Here is a 23053-nt window from a genome sequence, read left to right as displayed (position 1 = left end):
ATGGAAGCTACATTCATTACGAAGTATGAGTAGAAACATAATTTGTTCCTCTTTAACAGTTTACTAATTATTTTAAACCTTCATTAGAATACATAAGAATTTTATATCTGTCTATCTATCTATCTATCTATCTAAATTACCTATTGGAAAAAAATCTAGACATTAAAAAGAATGTGTTTAGTATATTTGTAATTTAAACATGGCATTAATAGCATCCTCTCAGAAGACTAATGGTTTTGAGTTTACTTGAGAGAGAAGGATTTTAAAAAAAAAATATGTATAGAACTGTAAAATGTCCCAGAGAAGAAAATTTTGCTATAAATGGTATTTATTTTGTCGTCAGAGGGTTCAGTTATAGACAGGGCATATTAGTGTTAGCATCTAGGACAATTTAAATTATGCAGATTATGTTTTAAAATCTCTTTCTCTGGGAAACAAGACTTTTTTTTGCCCTCTTGGAAACAGTTGGACACCTCCCTAGCACCTGATGAGGAAAGATTTCAAAGTTGTCCCATTATCAGCATAGAGGGAATCATGGAGAACTTGAGAAGAAAGCTAATGCTGCTCAATACGGAGGGGAAGGTTTTCCACATCTTTCCAGTGTCCTAAAAGGGTCTGGGGAAGTTAAATTTCTACTGCATTTTCCTTGCAGTGGGCCAAAATTACGTGGTCTGTCAGAGCTATAATTAGTAGAAAACCAAGGAAAAGAAAAAAGAATCCTTGAGTGTGTATTTACTCATCAGCTCTAAGCACAAGAACCCTAGACCTTCCATCAAGAGCTCTTTCAATTTTTCTAATGTTTTTTCCACTTAACTTGGGAATGAGGTGGTAGAACTACAACCATAACCATATAAATGAAGGAGTCATCTCTGGATACAGAAATAAATCTGTGGTTCACTAGGATTTCCAAGTGCATTTCCTTCTAAAAAGGCAAGATAACCAGAGACAGTTTGTCTTAGGAGGTCAGTTTTCTAACTGAATTTATGCTGTAATAACAAACATTTACTAGACCTGATCGTGTCTTTACTGACAGTGTTTTGAATGGTTGTTTTAATTGCTATTTTACAGTGAATTTCATGTAATATAATGTGCAGTCAAGCTGTACACAGGAATTCTATGTTTAGGAATTACATTCCATGGGGAATTCCCATTATTCTACAAACAGAAGTCACAAGACTTCTGAGAACTGGATATTATTAGACCAAATTTACAGGTAGGCACTTAGAGACATGGACCGGCTTGACTTTTCCAAGGTTAATGTCAATGAGGAACGACAGGTTTCCTGCATCTTTGAAATCCACCTTCAGTCATTTTGCTGAGAGATATCAGTCACTGGATGAGCTGACAAGAGAACCTAATAGACCTGACCCACTCCCCTGCTCGGGCTACCTGAGTACGATGTCACAACAAACACATTGCCCAAAGGCCTAAGTATGTTTCTGCAATATGTGCATCAGCATTCAGAACACTTACTGTCATGAGCAGTTTCTCCACGCAGTCAGGGGACACACTGTGCAGATGGGTCAAATGAAGCTGGAGATGCATTTTGTTGCTGAGGACGTCTTGGCAGAGGGGGCAGCAGATAACAGGTTGCATTGAATGCTGTGACAGGACATGCATCTGGATACGATTTGGGTCCCTACTATTGTAGTTACAATACGGACATTGATAGAACTGAAAAAAAATCAAATTAAGATGCAGGCTATTAGTCAGTGCGCTTTTATAACTTGCTGATATAGCTATTTTAACAGCATATCATCTCTGTTTCATTCTTGAGTTATTTGAAAGAATGCAATTAAATTGTTACATTTCCTTTTACCTGCTCATGACAAAATTTATTGTCCTCTGGAGGCTTTGCTTTTTTAGCTGCACCATCCTCTTCTTTTGCCAGAAGAAGCTGTTGCGCCCCTACCACAGTGTTCACTTTTGGTTCCTTCTCTGGTGTGACTATTCCTGTTTTGAAAACATAATTTTTAAAAACATGTTTTAAACTTTAAAATATCCTGGTTTACAAAGAGGCTCTGACTTCAAAGATCTGTACTGTCTTTGAGGGTCTTTTTTGATTGTTTTTTTTTTAAATTCTGAGAAAAAATAAAGTTGAGTAAAACAATTCTGGTAAGCACAAAGGTGAAAATACACTTTTATCCTTGATGGAGACTCTATAAATACATTTAAAAATTGACTTTCCTCTGCTGTTTAGATAACCTTAGGTTGCCTTTAAAGATTAATCAATAATGTTCTTTCTTTAGCAGCTCAGTATGAATTTGTGTATTACATTAAAACAAATCAGCTTTTGCTCAAAAATCCTGTTTTCCAAAATAATTAATTTGCTGCTGTTTAATTACCCTTTCTCTTTCCTAAACTGCCTGAGCAATATGATTATTGTGCTGTTTTGATAACTCCTGCCTGGTTACAATTCTGAAGCTAAATATAGTGAGGCTTTAAAAGAAATACTGTGGAGAATAGGATTTCAGAGCTAACTTAATATTAATTATATACAAAGATCAGTCATTTGGGATTGCTTTAGATGTTTACACTGTGAATTTTTATAGTCTGGCATTTGTGATCAAAACCAGAATATAATTGTTTTCTATAGATAGTTGTACTATTAAGTATTAAATACTATATTTAATATTATGCCTAAGCTAGCTGTGTAATGCGGCCCAGTCTTGCACACATCAAAGAAAAGAGTGCAATTCTAATTTCCCAGTCCATCAGAAAATTCTTTCCAACGTCAATTTGCCAGATAATCTCTTCTGCTAGGCTGGATATTACAAGAGCATTGGGTAGGCATGTCACATACATCTCACGACAAACACAAAACCTCATTTACCAACCATTCCAATCTCATCATAGTGCGGCATCATCTGACCTTTTTTTCTGCTGTTTATTATGAGTATTTCTAATTTTAACTTTCAATTTTCACCATCTTCCAGTCAATTTGCAACTAAATTATTTCCAGGGTGAGGACACTATCACTGGACACTGGGTGCAAATACATCTTGAAATGCAATGAAGCTAAACCATTGATTGCTATCAGACCCAACGTAAATATATAGTCCGGGGGTAATCTGATTGTATGCTGTGCATGAAGATTTATCTTGATTTTTTTCAATCCACATAAGGTTCATATAAATGAACAAATTGCACCTCATTGCACAATAACCTAGGATTAATTTAAAAATAAGGTCATGGATGTTTTGGCAACAAAGTAAACATGAAAAAAAAAAACCACTTGTATTTTTCCATAGACAAAACCAAGAACTTTTTATTATTATTACTTTTATACAGACTTTGTGCATATTTGATCTTACGAGGGCAACATTAAAGAGAAGCAAAATAAGAAAACAGTTTTCAAGGTAAATGCCAAATCCTCATGGTAAAATAATAACCAATTGAAACCGAAGGGCAATTTTAAAAAAAATCACAAAACATATGACTTATATATTAACGGTTATTTCCCCACATATTGATTTTCATTCCTAAGTTCCTAATTATTTCTTTTGGTCTAATTTAGACCAGTAATTTTTGCATGTTCTAGCTCAAATTAAACTTATTCCTGCTGTATTTCCCTATTTATAATAATCAATTTGTCATAATTGGTTTATTATCTGAACAAGTCACTTTTTGGAGCCCCCTGAATTTTTACACTCTCAGAAAAGGATCCTGGAGGCCTCTTTTAGATTGCTCAGTAGGTGCTGGGCCAACAACCTGAAGGACTGCCTATATTTAAAGGTAAAATCTAAATGATGCAATCTCATAAGGCACCACTTTATTACTCGCTTTGCTTTGCTATAATAGAGTACTCCCTGGACTATCTGTATTTACGTATTATTTAAGTGTCTTAACTGTGAGAATTACAGGAAGTAAAGAAGTGACATACTGTATTAACAGAGAAAAAGGTTGTTTCTCAGGTTTTAGAGGGATAGGTTCAAATTATTAACCTCTCTTCATTTCCAGCTGTCAAAAATGTCTAACAGTTGACTACTGTTTCTTACCTTTATCATATGTTACTTTTAAAACGTCCCTTTTTAAAGAAAAATGTGACAGAATCTCAACTGTTGTAAACAGACACCGGAAGCTTAATTTAAAAAACCAAATGAAACAATTCTGTCTTCTCTTCCCCTCATCATGCTAGATTATTCTCAATAGGTTGTTACAGAAATTACAAACCAAATTCTGCCACAAACTTTACTTGTGAAAATGCACTGAACTGTGTTTTGGCAGTGGTATTTAACTGCTAGTGAAATTTAGCTTGAAGTGCGGTCTGTGTGTGCCTGGGCACACACAAGGTTAATATTACACATCATCTTCCACCACAGGATGGAATAATTTAATTACTTCAAAGGGCCTGTAATAATCATGAAACACATAGTTCTTGTTTCTATAAAAACAAGGGGGTTTTCTGGTTAAATTTTCTTTTGCGGTTAATATAATAAAACTGTGCAGTTATAAAACACTGTGCTGGGGTCAATAAATGCATAACAAAGCAGAAGTTTTTACTATGTTTACTATGATATTTATATAAACTGTTGAAGTTTACAGAGGCTTTGTTGTTTTTGTTGTCGTTGTGGCTCTGGATTCATTCAACCCCAAGCACTGTTACTCATGTGACTGAAGTTACATCTGGCCAATAGTAATGTAACTGAGTCTGTGACTTATAGTGAGCTTTGGAAAAAAAAAAAAAAGGGGGGAGTTGATTTTGCCCTGTGGCATAGGGGAGTCAATTGCCCCTGCACATAGTGAAGTCCAAAGCCCCCAAGCCATAGTTACATGACAAAATCAAAGGAGTTCAGCTCTTTATGCAATGGTCTAGCTACTACAACTCGATCCTTCGTCTTGCTGTATCAGTGCTCTGTTTTCCATGTTGCATTTGCTTTTTTAAGGAGCTTCTGTAGGGAGGCTGAAAAAAGTCGTGGTCTTATAGAAAGGTTATTGAAGGAGGAGGGAGAGAGGAGAGAAAATATCACAGTCTTGAGCATGCTGTGTGGCACTATTTTCATAGCTAGATGTTCTGCTGGCATGCCATTCTTACTAGGCAGTTGTAGGAAAAGAATAAATCCAGTTGTTATTCAGGTTTTAAATACCCACCTTTGATTCTTGAGATACGTTATTTTTAGGGGGCTTTTTTTGCAATTTTGCAATTCTTTTTATAATATAAAATACACAGCTTATTTTAGATGAATAATGCAATTTCAATACATTTAGCTCAAAAAATAAGTTTAATTATAAATAAGTGCCATGAAATAGACTAGTCAAAGATTGCCTGTCGGTAACAGAATTATTTAACTTGTGTAAATTGCTAATATAAAAATGACACAATTCACTGCAATTCAGATGTCATCACCTTTGTAATATTTTTGAAACCCCAAAACAAAAATGTTTGTGTGACTAACAAGATGGAGAAAGTGAAAGAAGTACAGAGAAAAAAAAAAATCCTGGAAAAGCCACAATAAAACCACTGTTTTCTTATTTACGAATCTTTGTATTTGATAAAGATTGCATAATTTAAGACTTCTGACACATCAGATGATGTTATTCAGCCTCAAAATAATTCTAAAATTATAATTACTGGTAGAGTATTCTTTCTAATTAGAGTAGAATGAAAGGATAATTTTCATTGCAATAATGAAGGTTAATTTCCATCCTTTCTCATGTTTACTACCTTATTAAAAAGTGCTCCCCTTAGCCATGGCAGAGACATATTACATTTTCAATGCAAATGTATTAATCTGGATAAATTCCATATTAATTCTTGCACTGCATAGAGCTGTAATTTGGATTATAATTAATCTAAAGTGGCACTAGATTTAAATGACAATATAAATGAGGCATTAGTAGGCTTTTCTATTCTGAATGAATATTCAACAAATATAACTTGCATATTGCCAAGTCTCATTTTGAAAGCTCTACTCCTTGAGATAAGGTAAGCAATACAGCACAACAGCTTACACAAACATACTGTTACTAAATACATGTTAATCCTTTCTAGTCTAATAGATTCTATGCTAAAGAGGGGTCACAACACTTTCCTGTCTAACTTGTTAGTATTGTGATTAATTTATTGGTTTTCCCGAGATTTCTTTGGCAAGACTTGCAACACTCAATTCATGAGAAAGCCCAAATTAACATTCAATTATATATAAGCAGTTATGCACTCAGAAATACTTGTCAGCTCAATGAAAATTAAGATGATGGTTGGAATGTTACGTATGCAGAATTAATTTAGATTAGGAAAATAAAAGTTTCCAAAAGATTCAGGATTCTACAGCACAAACTATTTTCTGCAAAGCACAAAGGCAATCATGTATTTCAGCCCTTATTTTTATATGAATCTTACTGCAAAGTTATTTGTGTAATTGCTGGCACGGGAATGCAGAACAATTATGCTGGTTTTTTGTAGTGCACCCAGTAGGCATCTGGATATAGGTTTGTCCTAATTAAACTTGGCCCTTATGAATGGCTAATCCTGATGGAATTTTGAGAATTCCCCTTCAGTATTTTTTCTAGATTCCATTTTTTTTTTTTTTTGCTGGAGCTTTAATACCGCATTCTTTCTTGAGCAACTATAAATGGACCTGCCTAAGAAAAAGAGAGGGCTGATAAATTCCCTGAAGTGGTTTACACTGTCCCCTAGGTAAAGTGGACAGTAGGAAATGCAGGCTGCAAGTGGCTGTCACCCCTCTCCTGGGGAGTGTCCAGGCCAGCACCTGGCAAGACTGCACAGGAGGACCTATGTCAGCCTGGGAGCATGACTTCACTGTGCTGCAGACAGTTTTTACCAAGTCAGAGAGGCAGCCAAGGGGAATATATATTTTAATCCACAACACAGTTTCTTGCTCGACATCATCCTTGTCATCATTGGCCTTCCCGCAGTCTCTTGATCTCAAAAAATAAAGCAGCTGAAGAGCAGTCGAGGTTGTAAACTGCAATGGCTACTGACCTTAGCATGTCAACAAGCAAACTTAAAGGAAGCTTTAATCTTTAAGCCAGTCTTCTGAAGACCTGGTATAGAAAGGACCATCTATAATATTTTTTGGTAATAAATCCAAAAATGTTTAGTATGTTAAGAGCAAATTGCAGTATGGGAGAATTTAGGTGTTAGAAACTCAAATGTAAAATGATATTTTCTCTACCACTGTATGTCTTTACGGATAATACAATCTCCTTTGTATGCTGCTGTCATTGGCATACAAGGAAAAGATATATGACTACCTGAAACTAATAGGCTTCAACCTGTTTCAGCACTTCTTCTGCTTCAGTGAATCCAACATAATGTAACTAGGTATAGCGTGCGGCAAAAGTAGCCAATGTAATATTCATTGTGACCACAGATTTCCATCTCATACATAAAAAGCATGGGTGAAGTCACATATTTGCCAAATCAAACACAGAAAAAGCCTTGGGTATCGTATCTACACCAGATGCTGGCCCTGGGTTTGTTTGTGCACAAGTAAATGTCATGACATAGGGGTTTTGTTTTCAAAGACAGTAGCTTTCATTACTGGGCCTTGTCTATTCCAGGAGATCAAAATTACCCAACCCATAATCCGTTTTCAATGATATTTCCTCTTTCTTAGGCTGAATCATCTGTAAACTTTTTCACTGGATTTTGTGTATTTTTTGAAAATGCTTCAAATAAATGCCCAGGAAGAGGCCAGATTCTTGGGAGTAACTGATCAGAGAGCAAGAGCAAAAAATAATAACAAAAACCCCCACATTCTTTGGGTTAAAAGGGGGGCAAAACCTGATTGAAGAAAAAATTCAAGTGGTACCTAATCCTATGCTTATGAAAAATTAATATGCCATCAGAGGAATCACAAGTACAGCTAAGATTAATGAAAGGCGCTTAAAAAATTACAAGCACACAAACTGATTTGATTAAAAAATAATCTCACTGGTCGTCCTGTAATATTCTTCAACTTATCCGCATCTACCCTGTCAGATGGTTATGATTAAAAATAGGTCAATGGGAGGCTACTGATAGAAATCACATGCAAAATGCACATGCAATGAATAGTAGTGGGAATGTCCAGACAGTTTAAAATGAAAGAGCATTTCATAAGTTAAAAAGGGGGGAAAACAAAATTCTAGCATCTTACCAGAGTCTTTACTAGATTTTTTGCCTTCACTATTGTCTCTTTCACTTGAGTCTTTATCATCAGCCACAGCCACTGATGTACTTTTAGCAGACCCTTCCGTATCTTCACCTTGTTCTTCTGCGGACAAACAGAGAAAAGATCTCAGGAAAGAAACTCAGTGACCACTTAACAGCAGTTAAAAAATATGTCCTGTAATAAGAACAGCACTAACAGAGGGTGGCAAAACAGGGGGAAGAAGGGGTGGGGGAAAAGAAAAGGGAAAGAACAGAGCTTTAAAGAGGTTGGACATTAATTCCAAATAATTTGCAATATTTCAAAATCTATCCAGCAATTCTGACCATGTCTTTGCCAGAGTACCCGCTTTCCCCCAGTGTGACAGACTTAAAGCCTGTCATTTCACATTCTTTGGCTAGAAATGATTTGTGTTAAAATACACACACATGCATGCACACACACATACACATACATCCCCCCCCACAGGCTGGAACAAAAGCAAGCACATGTAAAAATGCATCTTGGAGCCAAAAAAAAAAAAAAAAGGCAGAACTCAAATATAAATCCTATTAGTGCAGCAGTATCCCGCTAATTGCAGTAAGTAAGTATTAGGTATTAGGTACTGTATTAAATATAAACCTCTGGCTTTGCAGGAGAAGTCTCAAATTTTGTCTCCAGGGGGAGCCATTCAAGATAAATGATGCAACTTGGTGTATGGCTTCTGAGAAAGCAGCATTACCCACACCTCACTTACGTGTTCACACCAGCTAGATTACATGGAAATCTTCACAGTAACTCAAGCCCATTTAATTATTCGGTAAATCTTAGCTATGCTGCTACTGGTGGATTAATCTGTTTATGCAGTTAGCTTCTATGCTGGGGCTGTGTAGCACTAATCCGTGAAAGGCCCACTGTTCCTTTTCATCCTGTGATCATTTGTCTCTCACTGTGCTGATGTCACATTTTAATGAATTTTTAGCAATCTGAGTAACGCCAGATAACCAGACTTGCAACTTCCTACAGCACAGCACGCTGTTTTCATTGCAGCACACAAACACAAAAAAATAAAAATCATATTTCCCTGTTCAGGTAGGAATTATATAAATTAGGAGGTGAAGGTAAAATGGCATTCAAAGCACCAGGCCGCTCGATTTCATAAAATCTTTAATGACCATATAAATTAACCCTGGAAAGGCAAAAGGTCACAGACACACATTTGCATACAGTCTTCTATTCACTTTTGATAAGCAGAGCTTTTATGCAGGGAACATGATACAATTAACCCTTCAGGAACCATACAAAATGCAGCTACCGACATTTTAAGTGTCAAGCATTAACTGAAAATTACACACTGCATAAAATTTTCATTGTAAATGCTATAGTGATTGAAAGGGGAAATAGTGGCCCTCTTCGCACCCCATGTTTTATTAATAACATTCTGACAGCCGAATGAAATATCCTCTGTCATATGTAGCAGCTGAGCACAAAAAAATTGCTGCTTATTGCCGTACTTGCCAGCCATACACTGAAACCGTATGCCTAGGCAAACAACCCTCAGATCGATGTGGCAAACCTATCCGATTCTCAGCTCTCTGCAAAACCTTTTGTAGATTAGAAGAGAAAAACACAGCTGCAGTTTTGGAAACCAACCTCTCCCCCACCACAAAAAAAAATCTCAACTGCAGATCAATGTGTTTTGCATTGACATCGAAATACAATAGGTTAGGACAAAACATGTGTGTCCACTTTTTGGAATAATACAGGGAGAAAGATGGTCCCTTCTTTCAAAAATAATTGCATATTAAAAAAAAATTTCCATCCGAACGGAAAGCCCCCTCGCGCTGCGTGAGCACTCTCCTCCCTGCGGTCCCCTGCCTCCTCCCACAATGGTAGCTAATCAAACATGGTAGGCATCCCTGCCACAGCTGGAAGCGGGGGTCTGTTTGTCAGGGTGGCGGGGAGCACAGTTTGGGATGCTGCGAGCCTGTGATCATGCCTGGCTCGGGCTGTGTTAATGCTGAGCGCACACACATGAGGCTCGTATCCAGTGTCAGGCCCCATGGCCTCACAGAGCTGATGGCAATCCCTTTTCGACTCATCCTTGGGAATGGACGCGTTGCTTCTTTTACTAGATTTACTGGCCCAATCCCCCTGGGCTGGAAAATGAAGTGTCAAAGTGCTACTGAGTGTCCTTATCTTGAGGGGACATAAAATTGTAAGGGCTATCGTGGCACACATTAATAAAACATTGTGTGTGTGTCAGGCAAAGAGAAAGAAAATTATGAAGGTACTAAAAGAAAAGCTACAGTATCATCTGGGTCTCATCAGACAATTTTTGCAGGGTGCTCTCCTGTTTTTCTGGTATGTGTTTTAAGTGTGAGAGAAATTCCCAGACATGTTCTCCTATACATCATCGTGGTGTCTGACCTCAGCCTGACCCTGGCAACAGTTTGAGAAATCTGAATGTGAACAAAGACTCTGTGTCAGCAGCAGGGAGAGATTGCGGGATAGACTTTCCCCATCAACTTAATCGCAAACAGCAGTTCTGAGGCCATAACTTTACAGGGCTGCACCAAGCCACAAACACATAACCTTTAGAGGTGAAACTGCCCCCTGCTCCCCACCTCCCCTTCTGTGATTTTTCTCAGTCTTGTGGTGCTCCCTTTGATGTAGCAAGGCAATTAGCTCTAATGTTCAAGTACTGCAGACCTGTTTTATGGTTTGGAAGGTGAGAGCTGTTTATTACAGGTAGGCTCCTGGGGGCCATAAAGGCTTTGCAAATTTTTAATCATGCAAAAAACTAATCAAAATGTAACTTATACACACCATAAAAATTAATATCATTATTATGCATGGTATAAATTGCCTGCCTTGGCTTTCAATGGCACTCACTTCTAGAAAAAAACATTTGGCATTCATTTCAGAAATATGTATGGCATTCACTTCAGAAGCAAGTTTCATAGACAGAAATGATAATACAACTTCTATTTTTCCTTTAAAATTACAGGAAGGTTGTCTGAGATTCACACTGTCATGACATATTTCAAAGGGACAAGATGGAAATACAAACAGCTCTAACTTAAAAGCATTTAGCAAATTACAAAAAAAAAAATCCTTAAGACCTTTCATCAGAACAGATATTGAGGATATATAACTAAGTGTGCTACCAAAAACTTTACATACCTATGCCAAGATGCAACAAACATCTTTTTTTAGTAACATTTGTGTTCTTATTTCATATGCTAACTGACAAGGATACTATTCAGAAATAAAAATGTGATGGCTCCTGCTCAAAGACACAAAATTATGAATCATTATGTATCAACAAAACACAGTATGATGGTGCTACAGATTCCAGAACAAGTCCTAATACTCTGTTTTAAATTTACAAGAGTTCTGCCTATATACATTTACAAATGTCAACTTTGAAAATTAATAGAACAGCCGATTCAAATGTACTTTAATGGCTTTAATAACACTTACTACTGCAATATGATATTTTATTCACACCTGGTTTTATTTTGTCCAAATGTTGAAAATTTCTTTTGATGCTAGATGTCTTAAATTTAGCCATTATCAACCTTTTTCCTCACAACTGACTTAGAATTAAACACAAAAATGAGGTTAGCAGCAGTCTGCACTAACACTGTAAAATAAGGGAAAGTGAAAAAGTTGTGTTTCAGAGGTAACATTAGTCAGTTGATATTGCATATTCCATATTCTACGTCATACACTTTAATATGCTAATCTGCATGCTCACGCCCTAATTCCGTACTGATTTTACGAAGTAAGACCCCTATGACTTTCCTCAGGCCGATGAAGTCAAGATGTGTCAGGAATTCAAATGCAAAATCCAGGCCTCTGCCAAAGCTGAATTGCAGAAACAAGCAACAAAATTAGCTGAATATTCACATATAGGTTAGAAACGCCTGACTTGCTGAGATGCAATTTAAGGAACAGATACATCCACCATAAACAAGGGAGAGTATAGAGAAACATATAATATTTTTTGAAATTAAATAATTAATAGTTAAAACAAGACATGGTCAAGTTGAAACAATCTTCTTTTCTTCAATTTAAATGCATTGTGATAATCATAGGGACAAAGCAATCACCTTTCTCTGTGTCTTATTAGAGAAGTTTCCCTACTGATGAGCAGCCTTGGGACTCTGTCTTCCAGTCTATTTAAAAAACATATTATTTTCTAGGGTTGACTTTCGTTGGTTTGGAGTGTTTTTACATCACTGATATATCAATTAACAGACATTAGTTCCTGTTTTGGTCCTGCATTATTTTCTTGTTGTTGCTTTGGCATCCCTTTTGCCGTCTCCAAATTGCAAGTAATTTCCTAAATAAGGATGATCTACTGGTTGTGGGTGAGTAATTGTGGTTATGAGAGAGAAAACAAGATTAAGCAAGTGTTTGTGGCTGAGGGCCGGATGGATGGGGAACAAATAAATCAATTGACTAAAGCAGTAAATAAATAAATATGAAATGAGAGATTTTAAAAAATAATTGGGGTTTGTTTTTCAATCTGTTGAATAAACAGCTGAATCTAACACCCATAAGTGTTCAGCACCAGTGTATCCCAGGATCAACTGGTAGAGTGAATGGCTTATTGAGTTTAATTGTCCAGATGAGAAGGTAACCACTAGCAAAGAATAATAGTAGGGTGGATTGAAGAGATGAACAGACTACAGATAATGTAGAAAAAGGAGAAACAACTGAAAAGGAAAACAAAGAAAAACCCATAGACTATGCAAAAGAAGAAAACAAACAAAATAGGTTTGTGGATTTACTTCTGGGTTATCCTAATTATCCTACTTAGTTGATAAATTCTCCCTGACTTCTGGATTGTCATTTATTTACCCCAATATTCTAGAAAAGTATTTGTTCTATATTCTGGCTGAGAATGGCCTTGCAGAGCATGAGCAAGGAATAGGATGCCTCACTCATTCAGGATCTTGACTGCATCCTCTAGTGGTCATATTTCATCTTCAAACAGGATTTCTAATTTCTCCTTTAGGGACTCAGGGGGAATAACGGCACCAACCCGTTAATAACTGTTTTTAATCACTGTGTTATATTCAAAAGTATAGCTGTTAGAAGGCTGAACTTCCCACAAACAAGCCTATAATTAAGTGATGATTGTCACATTGACCAGAAAGTGCCAACTGGCAGTTAGTATCAAATTGTACCATTTTGTTTTGTGGTGCATCATTTGAATTTTTATAGCAGTCTAATGCTTCTCATTGAAACATTTCACTGTGTCAGAGGAGGTCGACTGCAAAGCTGGCTGAACAGAGTGTGTGGTGGTGGCTCCTTCCCAAGGAGTGTCACAAATCACACCCACTTTATCCACTCACTCCACCCAGCAGCCTGTATTCCCCACTTGCCACAATCAACCTCACCCCTCTGGCTGCTGGAGAGAGGCAGCTCTTATCTACCCTACTTATTTTTGCTTCTTAGCTTCTGCAGGTAGAAAATATTCATTATCACCAGTTAATCTGCACAGCACTTTATTAGTTCTTAATCTAGTTTTTTTATCCTTTTTTTTTTTTTTTTTTAAACTGCAGTCTACATCCAGCCGCTGGAGAAGGAAAAGAAATGCTCTCCCCAGAAGTTTAGAGGGGTGGGGTGTCCTTTCCAGTCTGGCTGCTGAGCAAGCTCTCATTCCCTCTCATTGCTGGCTGGGATTGCCTGCTTTCTAGTCTTCCTCCCATAGTCTCAGAGTAAATCAGGAAAAGAAGCATCTTTTACTCTCAAAGTGGTGCAAAATGTGGGAAAAAAAATTGTTGGTAAGCTTATGCTGAGCCATACCTGAGAAAATAAGAAAATTTTTGGTTTGTATTTTTGTTGTTTTATTTCTACATTAATATTTTATCAAATATTTTGCAAGAGGCAAAAGAAGCATATGCTGACAAAACCATTAACAGAGAATGTCAGCTATTCAGAATGAAACTCAGCAATGCTTTCCAGATGTGATTGGAGATGTACAGTTAATCATTTATTATGCAGAAAGGGATACTTTTCTTACTTGGCCATCTCTAGAAAGGCATTGAAGCATGAAACTATATTGAGAATAGTCTAACTTTTCCAACTGATCATTACTTTTCTTTTGGCTGCCATTATGGTTCATAGAATATGCTGTTTCCCCCATCAGCATAAAGCATGAAGAGCACTAGCATTGTCTGACTTGAAGGCTAATACATTTCCATCAAGGTTATTTGGAAAAGAAAATTAAACCTTATTGTTAATTCTTATTCAACGTGATGGATATACCCTGCCTAATTTCAAGCACTGCTCTAAGTTTATTCTCTGTGGAGAAAGAGGCAGGTATCTTAAGGGACAACTCTGACTTTACATAGGTGAATTGCTAATTCCTCCCTGAAGTTTTTAGTGTTTGGAGTGGAGACTTTTCACGTCGACACTGCTGCTAAATGCTGGAAGTTAGGTGGGTAAACCTAAGCCTGACTCAAAGCTCAGAAAGTCAATGAGCTTCACCAGTGTACTGGGTGCTCATTTCAAGCCTGCAGGGGGGAAATAAGAAAAATACTGGATTTTCACAGTATCAATTACCTTATTTTAGATTTTCTGTGTTGCTGTTCAATCTGTGCCTTCAGTGTCCGTTCATATAGAAACACTTCTACTGTCCCTCATTTCTTGCATTTTTTCCTACTTCCTACATGAGCCGAGTTTCCAATACATCATATAAGTGGTGAGACTGACTCTCTCATTCACAGTTTCCAGAAAAATCCTTTACAGTGTATTTACAAAGAAATCCACAATATTTATTAACAACTCATTTAAAATGTCATTTAAATGACATATTTTATTAGTGACTCAGTTTTGGGGTTTCTCTCTGAAATACATTGTAAAATCCTTTCCATTTACCTTCCAGACTTTCTTTTTGAATTATTCACCTCTTTTTGGCTCACTAACAGTACGTCTGAAATTATCTGTAAAGAATTCTGTTAGTGCATATATTTCTTCTTTGTCTTTTGAGAATACTAGAGTAAAAGAATTTATTTTCTTTGCCATCTCCTGATCATTTTGGAATGACTCTTTATCCTCTGGTGGTCTAGCAGATGTAATGACTCTTCTGCAGGCTTTCTCCTTCTGAGATACTTTAACGATTCCTGTTTAGCTTTTCCAGGTACCTTCACATATTTGCTCCTCATAGTCAATCTCTATGTTCAGTTTTATTATCATCACTTTGGCTTTATTTCCACTTTTAAGGATATGTTTTCTGACCTGAATAAATTCTTGTACTATGTCTTGTAATGTAGCTAACTACAGACCTCCAGTTTAGACCACTTTCTCGATGCTAAGTGTCAAAGGCAGAGTAGGTGATCTATTTATAGTGAATAAACTTTTCCCTGAACAAAAACACTTTCTGAATTTTTTTAAAAATAATGTTTACAGAATTATTTGTTGGGGGTGTTGGGGCCAGTGGGGTGTTGGGGCCAGGGGTATTTTGGGGCCAGAGGGGTGTTGGTTTGTTTGTTTTCTTGAAAAGTATTCCATAGCATATATAGAAGTCCGTGGATTTTTTTTACAAACCCACTTGTTGCAAATATCACTTTAATTCAAAAGGTTGACTTCTTTAAAATATGCACACATGAATTGGTCTTTGTGGGTTTTTTGAAGGACAATGCAGGTGCTTTTAGGTTTCCCCCCAGTCCAGATCACCACAATGGAGTGATTTGTAAGAATCTTCACCAAGATGTCCACTGCAAATTACTCCAAAAATCTTCTGTAAAAACTTGATATCCCGGTTCAGCTGTAGCTGTACCACTCAAAATACAGCATACTGACACATGATCAAACTCGATTATTAAGATAGGAAGAAAAGATAAACGTCTCCACATCAAAACTAGCAAAAGTAGTAAAAAATAGCAGTACATTCCTGCCTCCTTACTGTCTCCCAGCCCCTTCTGTCACTGTTTTCCCTTACCTCCTCCAGACCCAATCTGGAAAATTCGGACAACAAACTTTTGTGTTATTACTTGCAGATTATGCAGCTTTGTGGAATGTTCCTGACTCATATTATAGTATTTTAATGTGCTTAGGATGCATAGCCATAACATGACACATCTCTGTCCCCTTCACCCTCAGTAGAGGATCCTTTCAATTTCAATACTGTGCTTCAATACCTCAAACTAGTCTCTTCTTGCTTCACTTAGACTACCATATTGATTAATCTGAGGCTTGAAACTCAAGTCCACTGCCAAGTTTTTTGGAGACACTTTGATGGCACGCTCTGAAGATAAGCGACATCAATTGGCTCTTAGGACACTAATGGGTGACTCATGGATACCGAAATAGAGTAGATGGCAGACACAGATTTTCTGAATTAAAAATGCCTGTTATATATATATAAATGCCAGGGTTTCTCCCAGGGCCAAGTCAAGCATTTGAGGCCACCCAGTCTTGTTGTAAAGCTTCTTGTATCACAGTAATAGAACAGCATGGGTGGCTTGATTTGTATCCATTTTTCATTAAACCAGTGCAACATAACAGATAATTTCCTCCATCTTTCATTTCCTCTTTCCTTCAGGTAAGTTTTTTAATTCTCACTGTTCAGTATGCTGCACTACTTTTACTTTTCTTACATGTTCACCTAATTTTAATGCTCTTTCTCCCATACATCGTTTAAATAGCACATCCCCAATATCCCCCAAATTAATTTTCATTGTCAGCAATATAATTCTACCTCTGTGGAAGAAAAGGACATCCCTTGCATATAGACTCCTCACTCACAACTGCCTAATGAACATAAATCTACAATGCCAATTTAGCTAAAGCCCTGAAATGCCTTTTGAGGAGACTCTGTTGATAGCACTGAAAATATCTCAGAGAAAGCTTCTGAACAAGACCTGAACTTAACATTTGTTTTTAATGACTTTAGACAAGTAGATAGGAACACCCATTTGTAAGTTTAATCCAGACTTCCCACCATATACATGCCTCTTCATTTGCTTATAACTGCAATAAACTTTAAGTGCTTGAGCTGAAATCAGCTGTGCTGAATCCCTGCTGCAGGTTGGATAGCATGTGCTTTTGTGTTTTTTTTTTAATTTCAGCCAAAGTGATTCATTTGCTTCTAAGAATAGAATTAGGATAAATATATATTTTTATGTATATGTATGTTTTAGAAATCTTTGCTGTTTCAGTGATTTTACACTGGAACCCAAAATTTGGCAGACAGGATGACGTCTGGCATGTGTCACATTGGGTTAAACTGCCCAAATGCAGCCAAATAATACAGCTTTAAAAAATTCTACTTACCCATGCTCAGAAAAGCTCCTTGTACTGAAGAGCTGACATTCTGCTAGGAATCTATAATCACTGAACATACTCACACTTCCCGCAGTGCTGAGAGCTCGCTAAAGTGCATATCCAGTCACATCCCACACAGCTTCCACAAACCTTCTCATCCAGTTCCTGTGTGTACTAACCAATGTGCATGTCATCCTCATAGAGGAACTGCAGTTTAAATAGGTCTTCTAAAATAAAAATTCTCCTAGCAGCTTTTACAACCAGACTGCAATTATATTACCCTTAGTATGGTGAAACCAAACTTTCCCTTCTTCTTCTTATTCTTCTTCTACTGCTGTTTATCCTGGTGCTGGGAACTGACCATTATAGGAGAGCAGGAGCAGCATGTTCCTCCTGCGCTTGTAGGTTGGCAGGAGCGAAAGAAGTATGGAAGGGAGATTTGGGGGTCAGAGAAAGAACTAGGGAGAAGTAAGAAGAATGTGGTCGAAGGAAAAGAACACCAAAGACCAGTAGATAGGGAAGGGAGGGCAAACTGAGGTGAAAATTAGGATCAAATGAAAAATAGAAGGCAGGAGAGTAGGACTAAAATCAGCCGTACACCAAATTCTAGCACCAAACTGGACTTTGGGAAATAGAGTTGGCTGGGACCAAAAGTGCAAAAATGCACAGAGAAAATAATAGGTGAAGACAGTGATTGTAAATTTTTTACAATCTCTTTACAAAGAGATTGTAAACTTAATTTAGTAAAATACGGTGTCCCCTACTGCCCAATATTAAACCCCTGATTTTTGGTATTATAATTTTTCCTGGCTTACTGCACTATCCTTCTCGACTACTTATCCATAGAGAAGACAAAAACATTCTGCAACTGTCAGCTGCCTCACTAGCTCTAGTAGAGGGGTTTGTGTAGCAAATTCAAACCCACTGATGTTTCATATGACTTTTAGTACAGTGCTACATGGTCATCTTTTTTTTTTTTTTGGTCCTAGTTTAAGTATTCAAAAAATAGCTATGGGACTATAGATGCAAATACCCTCCCTTATGTTTTTACAGCTATTAATAATATCACAAAAGTAAAATACTTTTATATCTTAAAAAATACAAGACTCCTCTTTTGTGACACAATCTTTAATACCCTGATCAAGCTCTACCTTATGGCAAAACCTCTTCCCTTATTCACTGCATTTCATTGATACTTATTTTGTGAAAAGCTATTCAGGATTTTGTTTCTGTCTCACTCTATAACATGGAACCACCTGTTCTATTTACAATGTCTCTTCAATCCATTCTGAAAGTCAAATTATTCATTTCGTTATTGACTTTTTATTGCTGCACAAACATTAATGAATTTATCTTTGTTATGTCCTAAGAGATGAGTAGGCAATTCTGCAATTTCAGAAAGGGAAGGTATACAGAAATTGAGCTTAAAAAAAAATCTACTAACTTGGAGAATCCAGTTAGATAGGACCTAATTTTTTCAAAGTACGTAACACTATAGAGCACTTAATATGCTCAAAGTACAGCACTGATTGCTTTCATTTGAAGCTCTGTGTGTTCAGCACTTGTTTAACACTATTGTACAGCCTCCAATCAAGCACTTAGAAAATGAAGGCCACACAGTTAGTGAACTCCTATGAAATGTCTGGGTAAGGTGACCTGCTTAGGATAAAAAAAAACAGGAACTCTACAGCAGAAAGAGATATGGAAGCAAGTTCTTTGGTTGTCTTCAACATACCACATTAGTTTTCTTCACACTCTATGCACAAGGATTTTCCTGCACAAAGCAGGCTGAAGTTCACAGGAGTGATGTGAATAAAACTTCTAAGTGTAATATTTTACTGATTTACTTTACTATGTTAGGCCCAACTTAGCTAATTTAGGAATAGTATTTAGGAATAGGACTTAGGAATTTAGGAATAGCACTGTGACTGTATTTAGCAAATATGATTGTGAGTGTACACTTTTTATTCTATATAGAGGCAGATATTTGTGCTAATACTGATGAAATTTAATCATTAGAGTTGGCAAACAGTGCTTTCAGACACAATAATCAACTCATACATGTTGTAATCACAAAAAATACTATAATTTCCCTTATGATGGAAAGAGACAAGTAAAGATGACACACAATTACAGTTGGGTAGATGTACTATATTTGTGAAAATCACTGTTTTCTTTTCGAAACAAGATGCTCTGATCACCTGACCATAAATTATCTCCACAGTTATCACTAAGCTAAAGAATAGAAAGAGCAAATATATGGACTTTTTGAAGTATTGGCATAGATTTGCTTTGCTTCAGTAATGGTATTCAAAGAAGTTCAATTTTTCAGAGGTCATGCTACAGAGAAATGGGCTTAAGTGAACACACAACATTTGATTTCTAGAAGTGCTCAGTGTTAATCTCAGCACCATGGACTGAAAGCTGAGCGGTTTTGGGAATCTACATAGTCTCAGAGAAATTAGCCCACACATTGGGCACAGAGGATTTTTATCAATGCAAAATAGATGGTCAACACCTGGCCTTTAAGCAGATTTTATAGTCCTCGTAAAATGTATATCCTCCATACACAAACTAACCTACAAATACATTGAGAAAGTTCCCCTCATTTCAAATCATGTGTTCACAAAACCATGTGTGCTGGGTTTTGAGGTCTGGGGATTATAACAGCCACTCATTTATAGTAGTATTTCACTTGAAAAGTGGAATATGATGTGAAGCAAGCAGCACATAACTTTCAAAATTGGGACAAAAAAAAAGCCCTATGAAGTTTCTTATTATAAGAGCAAGATTAATTTAGGCACCTTCATAAAAAATAAAATAAATTTTGTTGCTTACTGTATAGTTAATCCATGCATCTTTGAAGACTTCTATTTTTAGTCTTGTACAGCATCTGACCATGCAATGTTGAGATCCTTTTTAGATATGGGTAAAAGAGCTTGAGTTTGGTTTTTCACATCTTTTCTTAATCTTTTTTTTTTTTTTTAATAAGTTTTTAAATAAATTCTGTGAAAACGAAACTGGCTTTTAGGCACAGTCCTGTCTTTAGTTGCTGACAGAGAGTCAGATTTGCTGATCTGGGGACATGAAAGACAGGACAAGCATCTCAGACAACTGCGTGAGGATGCAAGATGGAGCAACTCCTGGAGGGACCAAAATTTTCTGTCTAAACAGCTTTTTTTTTGATATATACTCCATTTAGCGTCTCAAAGAAGCTTGGTCAGATATTCTCTTTCTTTTCTATATGTACAACATATTTATTCATTTGCCACTCATGGAACCTTTTAAAATGTATTTTATGTTCAAGAACTAGCTCTCCAGTTCAACTCACTGCAGAAACTGGATTCAAGATTTTGTTTGCCCGTTTATTTGTAACAGCCTCTGTCCCCTAGGCACAGGTTGGGGAATGGAGTGGGATGATATACGGCCTTTCTCCTCAGACTTTTTTGTGGAGATGAAATGGGGCATTGATTTCATATGAACACTATTTGGGCAGGAATTAGTCATCAGCCTGTCATTTGCATTTATCTAGATGCTTTGTGAAAGCTTCTACATCTGGTTAGCATACTTGATTAGTCAAGACGAGCACAGATGAACACACTTGTTATATTCTCAAATGATGAGGAACTAGGAAGAGACTCTTCATCTGAGGCTTTTCTGAAACTGTATGTGAATGTGACATTCCTCACTCATTCCCCCATGTGCAGCATACAATTTGTCAAACTAAGAAATGCCATGTTTTAGTTGATGGCTAAGAGGGACCATATGCATGTTTCTGTATCTTCAGAAGATGTCAGCCTGGCAGGATACTAAGCTCAAACTGATTGCATGGCTTGTGCCCATTTCCAGATCTGTGCGTACAAGTACAGCATGCTGCTTTTGGATACCATCTCACAAAGTCAATACAGAGTTGAATGCCATTAAAAAGTCAAATTATTTGCTCATATATATGTATATATACGCATACATATATATATATACACAGAGAAAGAAGAATCAATTGACAAGCTGACTTCAACAGAAACTGAGAACACAAGGAATTAGAAGTGTGCAACTTTTTACTTGCTTCTAACTGGAGAAGCTAGATGCTTCAACATGAAAAAACCCCAAAACTAAGCTGAACACTTACATTTCATCAGTCACAGGGTTAAGTAAAACTGTTTTGCATCTCTTGAATAAGGAAGTTCAGACATCAAGGTAACAAAAATAATTTTTACCTTTATTTAATTAAGAAATTTTAAGTCAGCTTTTAAAATAGAAAGAAAATACTATTCCCATGGTGTTTTATGAGCTATGACAAGCCCATACATCCTGCCTTTCCAAATAAAATAGAAACAGGATTGGTCTGAAGGTCCATTTGGGCACACGGAATGTATTTCAGCTCTTTCTGAAAAATCAGCTGCCATACCTTTAAGAGATAGAAAGAAGCTGAAAAAGGAATCTGATTCAACTAGATCTTCTTCCTCACAAGTTACTCATTGAAAATCATATAAGAAATATCACTTGAGAGTACAATAAAGGCAGCATAACTAAGTTTGAACTCAACCTTTAGTTTCTAACAGAAAAAAAAATCAAAGGTGAAAACAAAATTGCTAAATACTTCAAAGACAACATGCAGCTTCAGCAGCTTTCAATGAATTGCTTCCAAAAGCAGTTGCTGATCAAATTTTAGGTAAGACATATTTCATGTGTATTGCTTGATTCCAAATAGAAAATTTTCCAGGCCTACTGCTGTCATTCATTGCCTCATAGCCAAGGAATGGCCCACTACTGGAAGCCAAGACTGACTGCTTAGCCTCTAGCAATGAAAGGCAAGTAAGGTGCTTCTACAAGCTCAGTTACAGATGTGTGACTTCTGTCAACATAGAAGAAAGAGTGGTCAGTTTTTGGACTTTAAGAACTTTTATGGAAGGTTTCATTATAGGTGCTATACTCACAATCTCACCTGAAGAGTTATGCAAGAACATGAACTATCACTTGACAACAAAGCTGAATAAGATAATGCCATGGTTGTGGGGAAAACAGAAGAAGAAGAAACAATTTAAAAAATACAACCACTATTTCTTAAGGCTGAAGCTCAAAGAAAGCTTAAAACTCAAACCCAAATATGTTATAATAAAGTCACAATTATCCAGGGTGTTATAGGGGTGGGGGTACTTAAATAAAACAAAACCATATGTAAACTACACTAAAAGAACACTTTTAGTACATTCACTTTTGAAGTAATTCACTTACTTTCTCCTTTAAAATAGGAATGGTATTAAATCGCAGTGGGCAGAGCAGACCTGGTAGAGCAATATTTATTTTGTGTCATGTATTCTGTAGCTATGGGCTGCAGCCAGTGGTGTGGGCAGCAGATGGGCTGTGGTTGAGCCACAGTCCAGGTAATCTATTCACAGATAATTCAAGTTTGACTTCTTTATAAATTCAGGAATTTAAATGCAGTCTCATGACTGCTGAGCTAAAGAATCGAAAATATTACAAACTGTCAAAAAATACAAGCTACCCTCCAAAAACTTTCCCCCAATTAAATTCCCTTGGCTGTAACTTAGAATAACTGTAAGCCTTGTAAAAACCTTTTTACTGAATGTCTCCACCTATGTTTTTTCCCTCCAGCTATAAGCATATGAAAAAAGAAGTTGAGAAATGAAGAAGTTGTGAAATTTGATAATTGG

At 36.7% G+C, this 23053-nt stretch overlaps 1 protein-coding gene across 3 annotated transcripts in view; it reads right to left on the bottom strand.

The window, feature by feature from the left end:
* ZFHX4 (zinc finger homeobox 4) overlaps positions 1–23053 on the bottom strand; it is a 149191-nt gene that overhangs the window by 17356 nt on the left and 108782 nt on the right. For all 3 annotated transcript variants that reach the window (XM_027732694.2, XM_027732696.2, XM_027732699.2), the window contains exons 5-7: positions 8103–8219; positions 1820–1953; positions 1474–1674 (exon numbers count right to left, since the gene is read on the bottom strand). In XM_027732694.2, coding sequence (XP_027588495.1) covers positions 1474–1674; positions 1820–1953; positions 8103–8219 — 452 coding nt within the window. The remainder of the gene's footprint in view (positions 1–1473; positions 1675–1819; positions 1954–8102; positions 8220–23053) is intronic.

This window comes from Pipra filicauda, unplaced genomic scaffold (assembly GCF_003945595.2).
Source record: "Pipra filicauda isolate LSUMZ 115617 unplaced genomic scaffold, ASM394559v2 scaffold355_size746361_pilon, whole genome shotgun sequence".
In the NCBI taxonomy this organism is placed as follows: Eukaryota; Metazoa; Chordata; class Aves; order Passeriformes; family Pipridae; genus Pipra; species Pipra filicauda.
The sequence above is the reverse complement of the archived record's forward strand: the minus strand, read 5'-3'. Positions and strand labels throughout refer to the sequence as shown.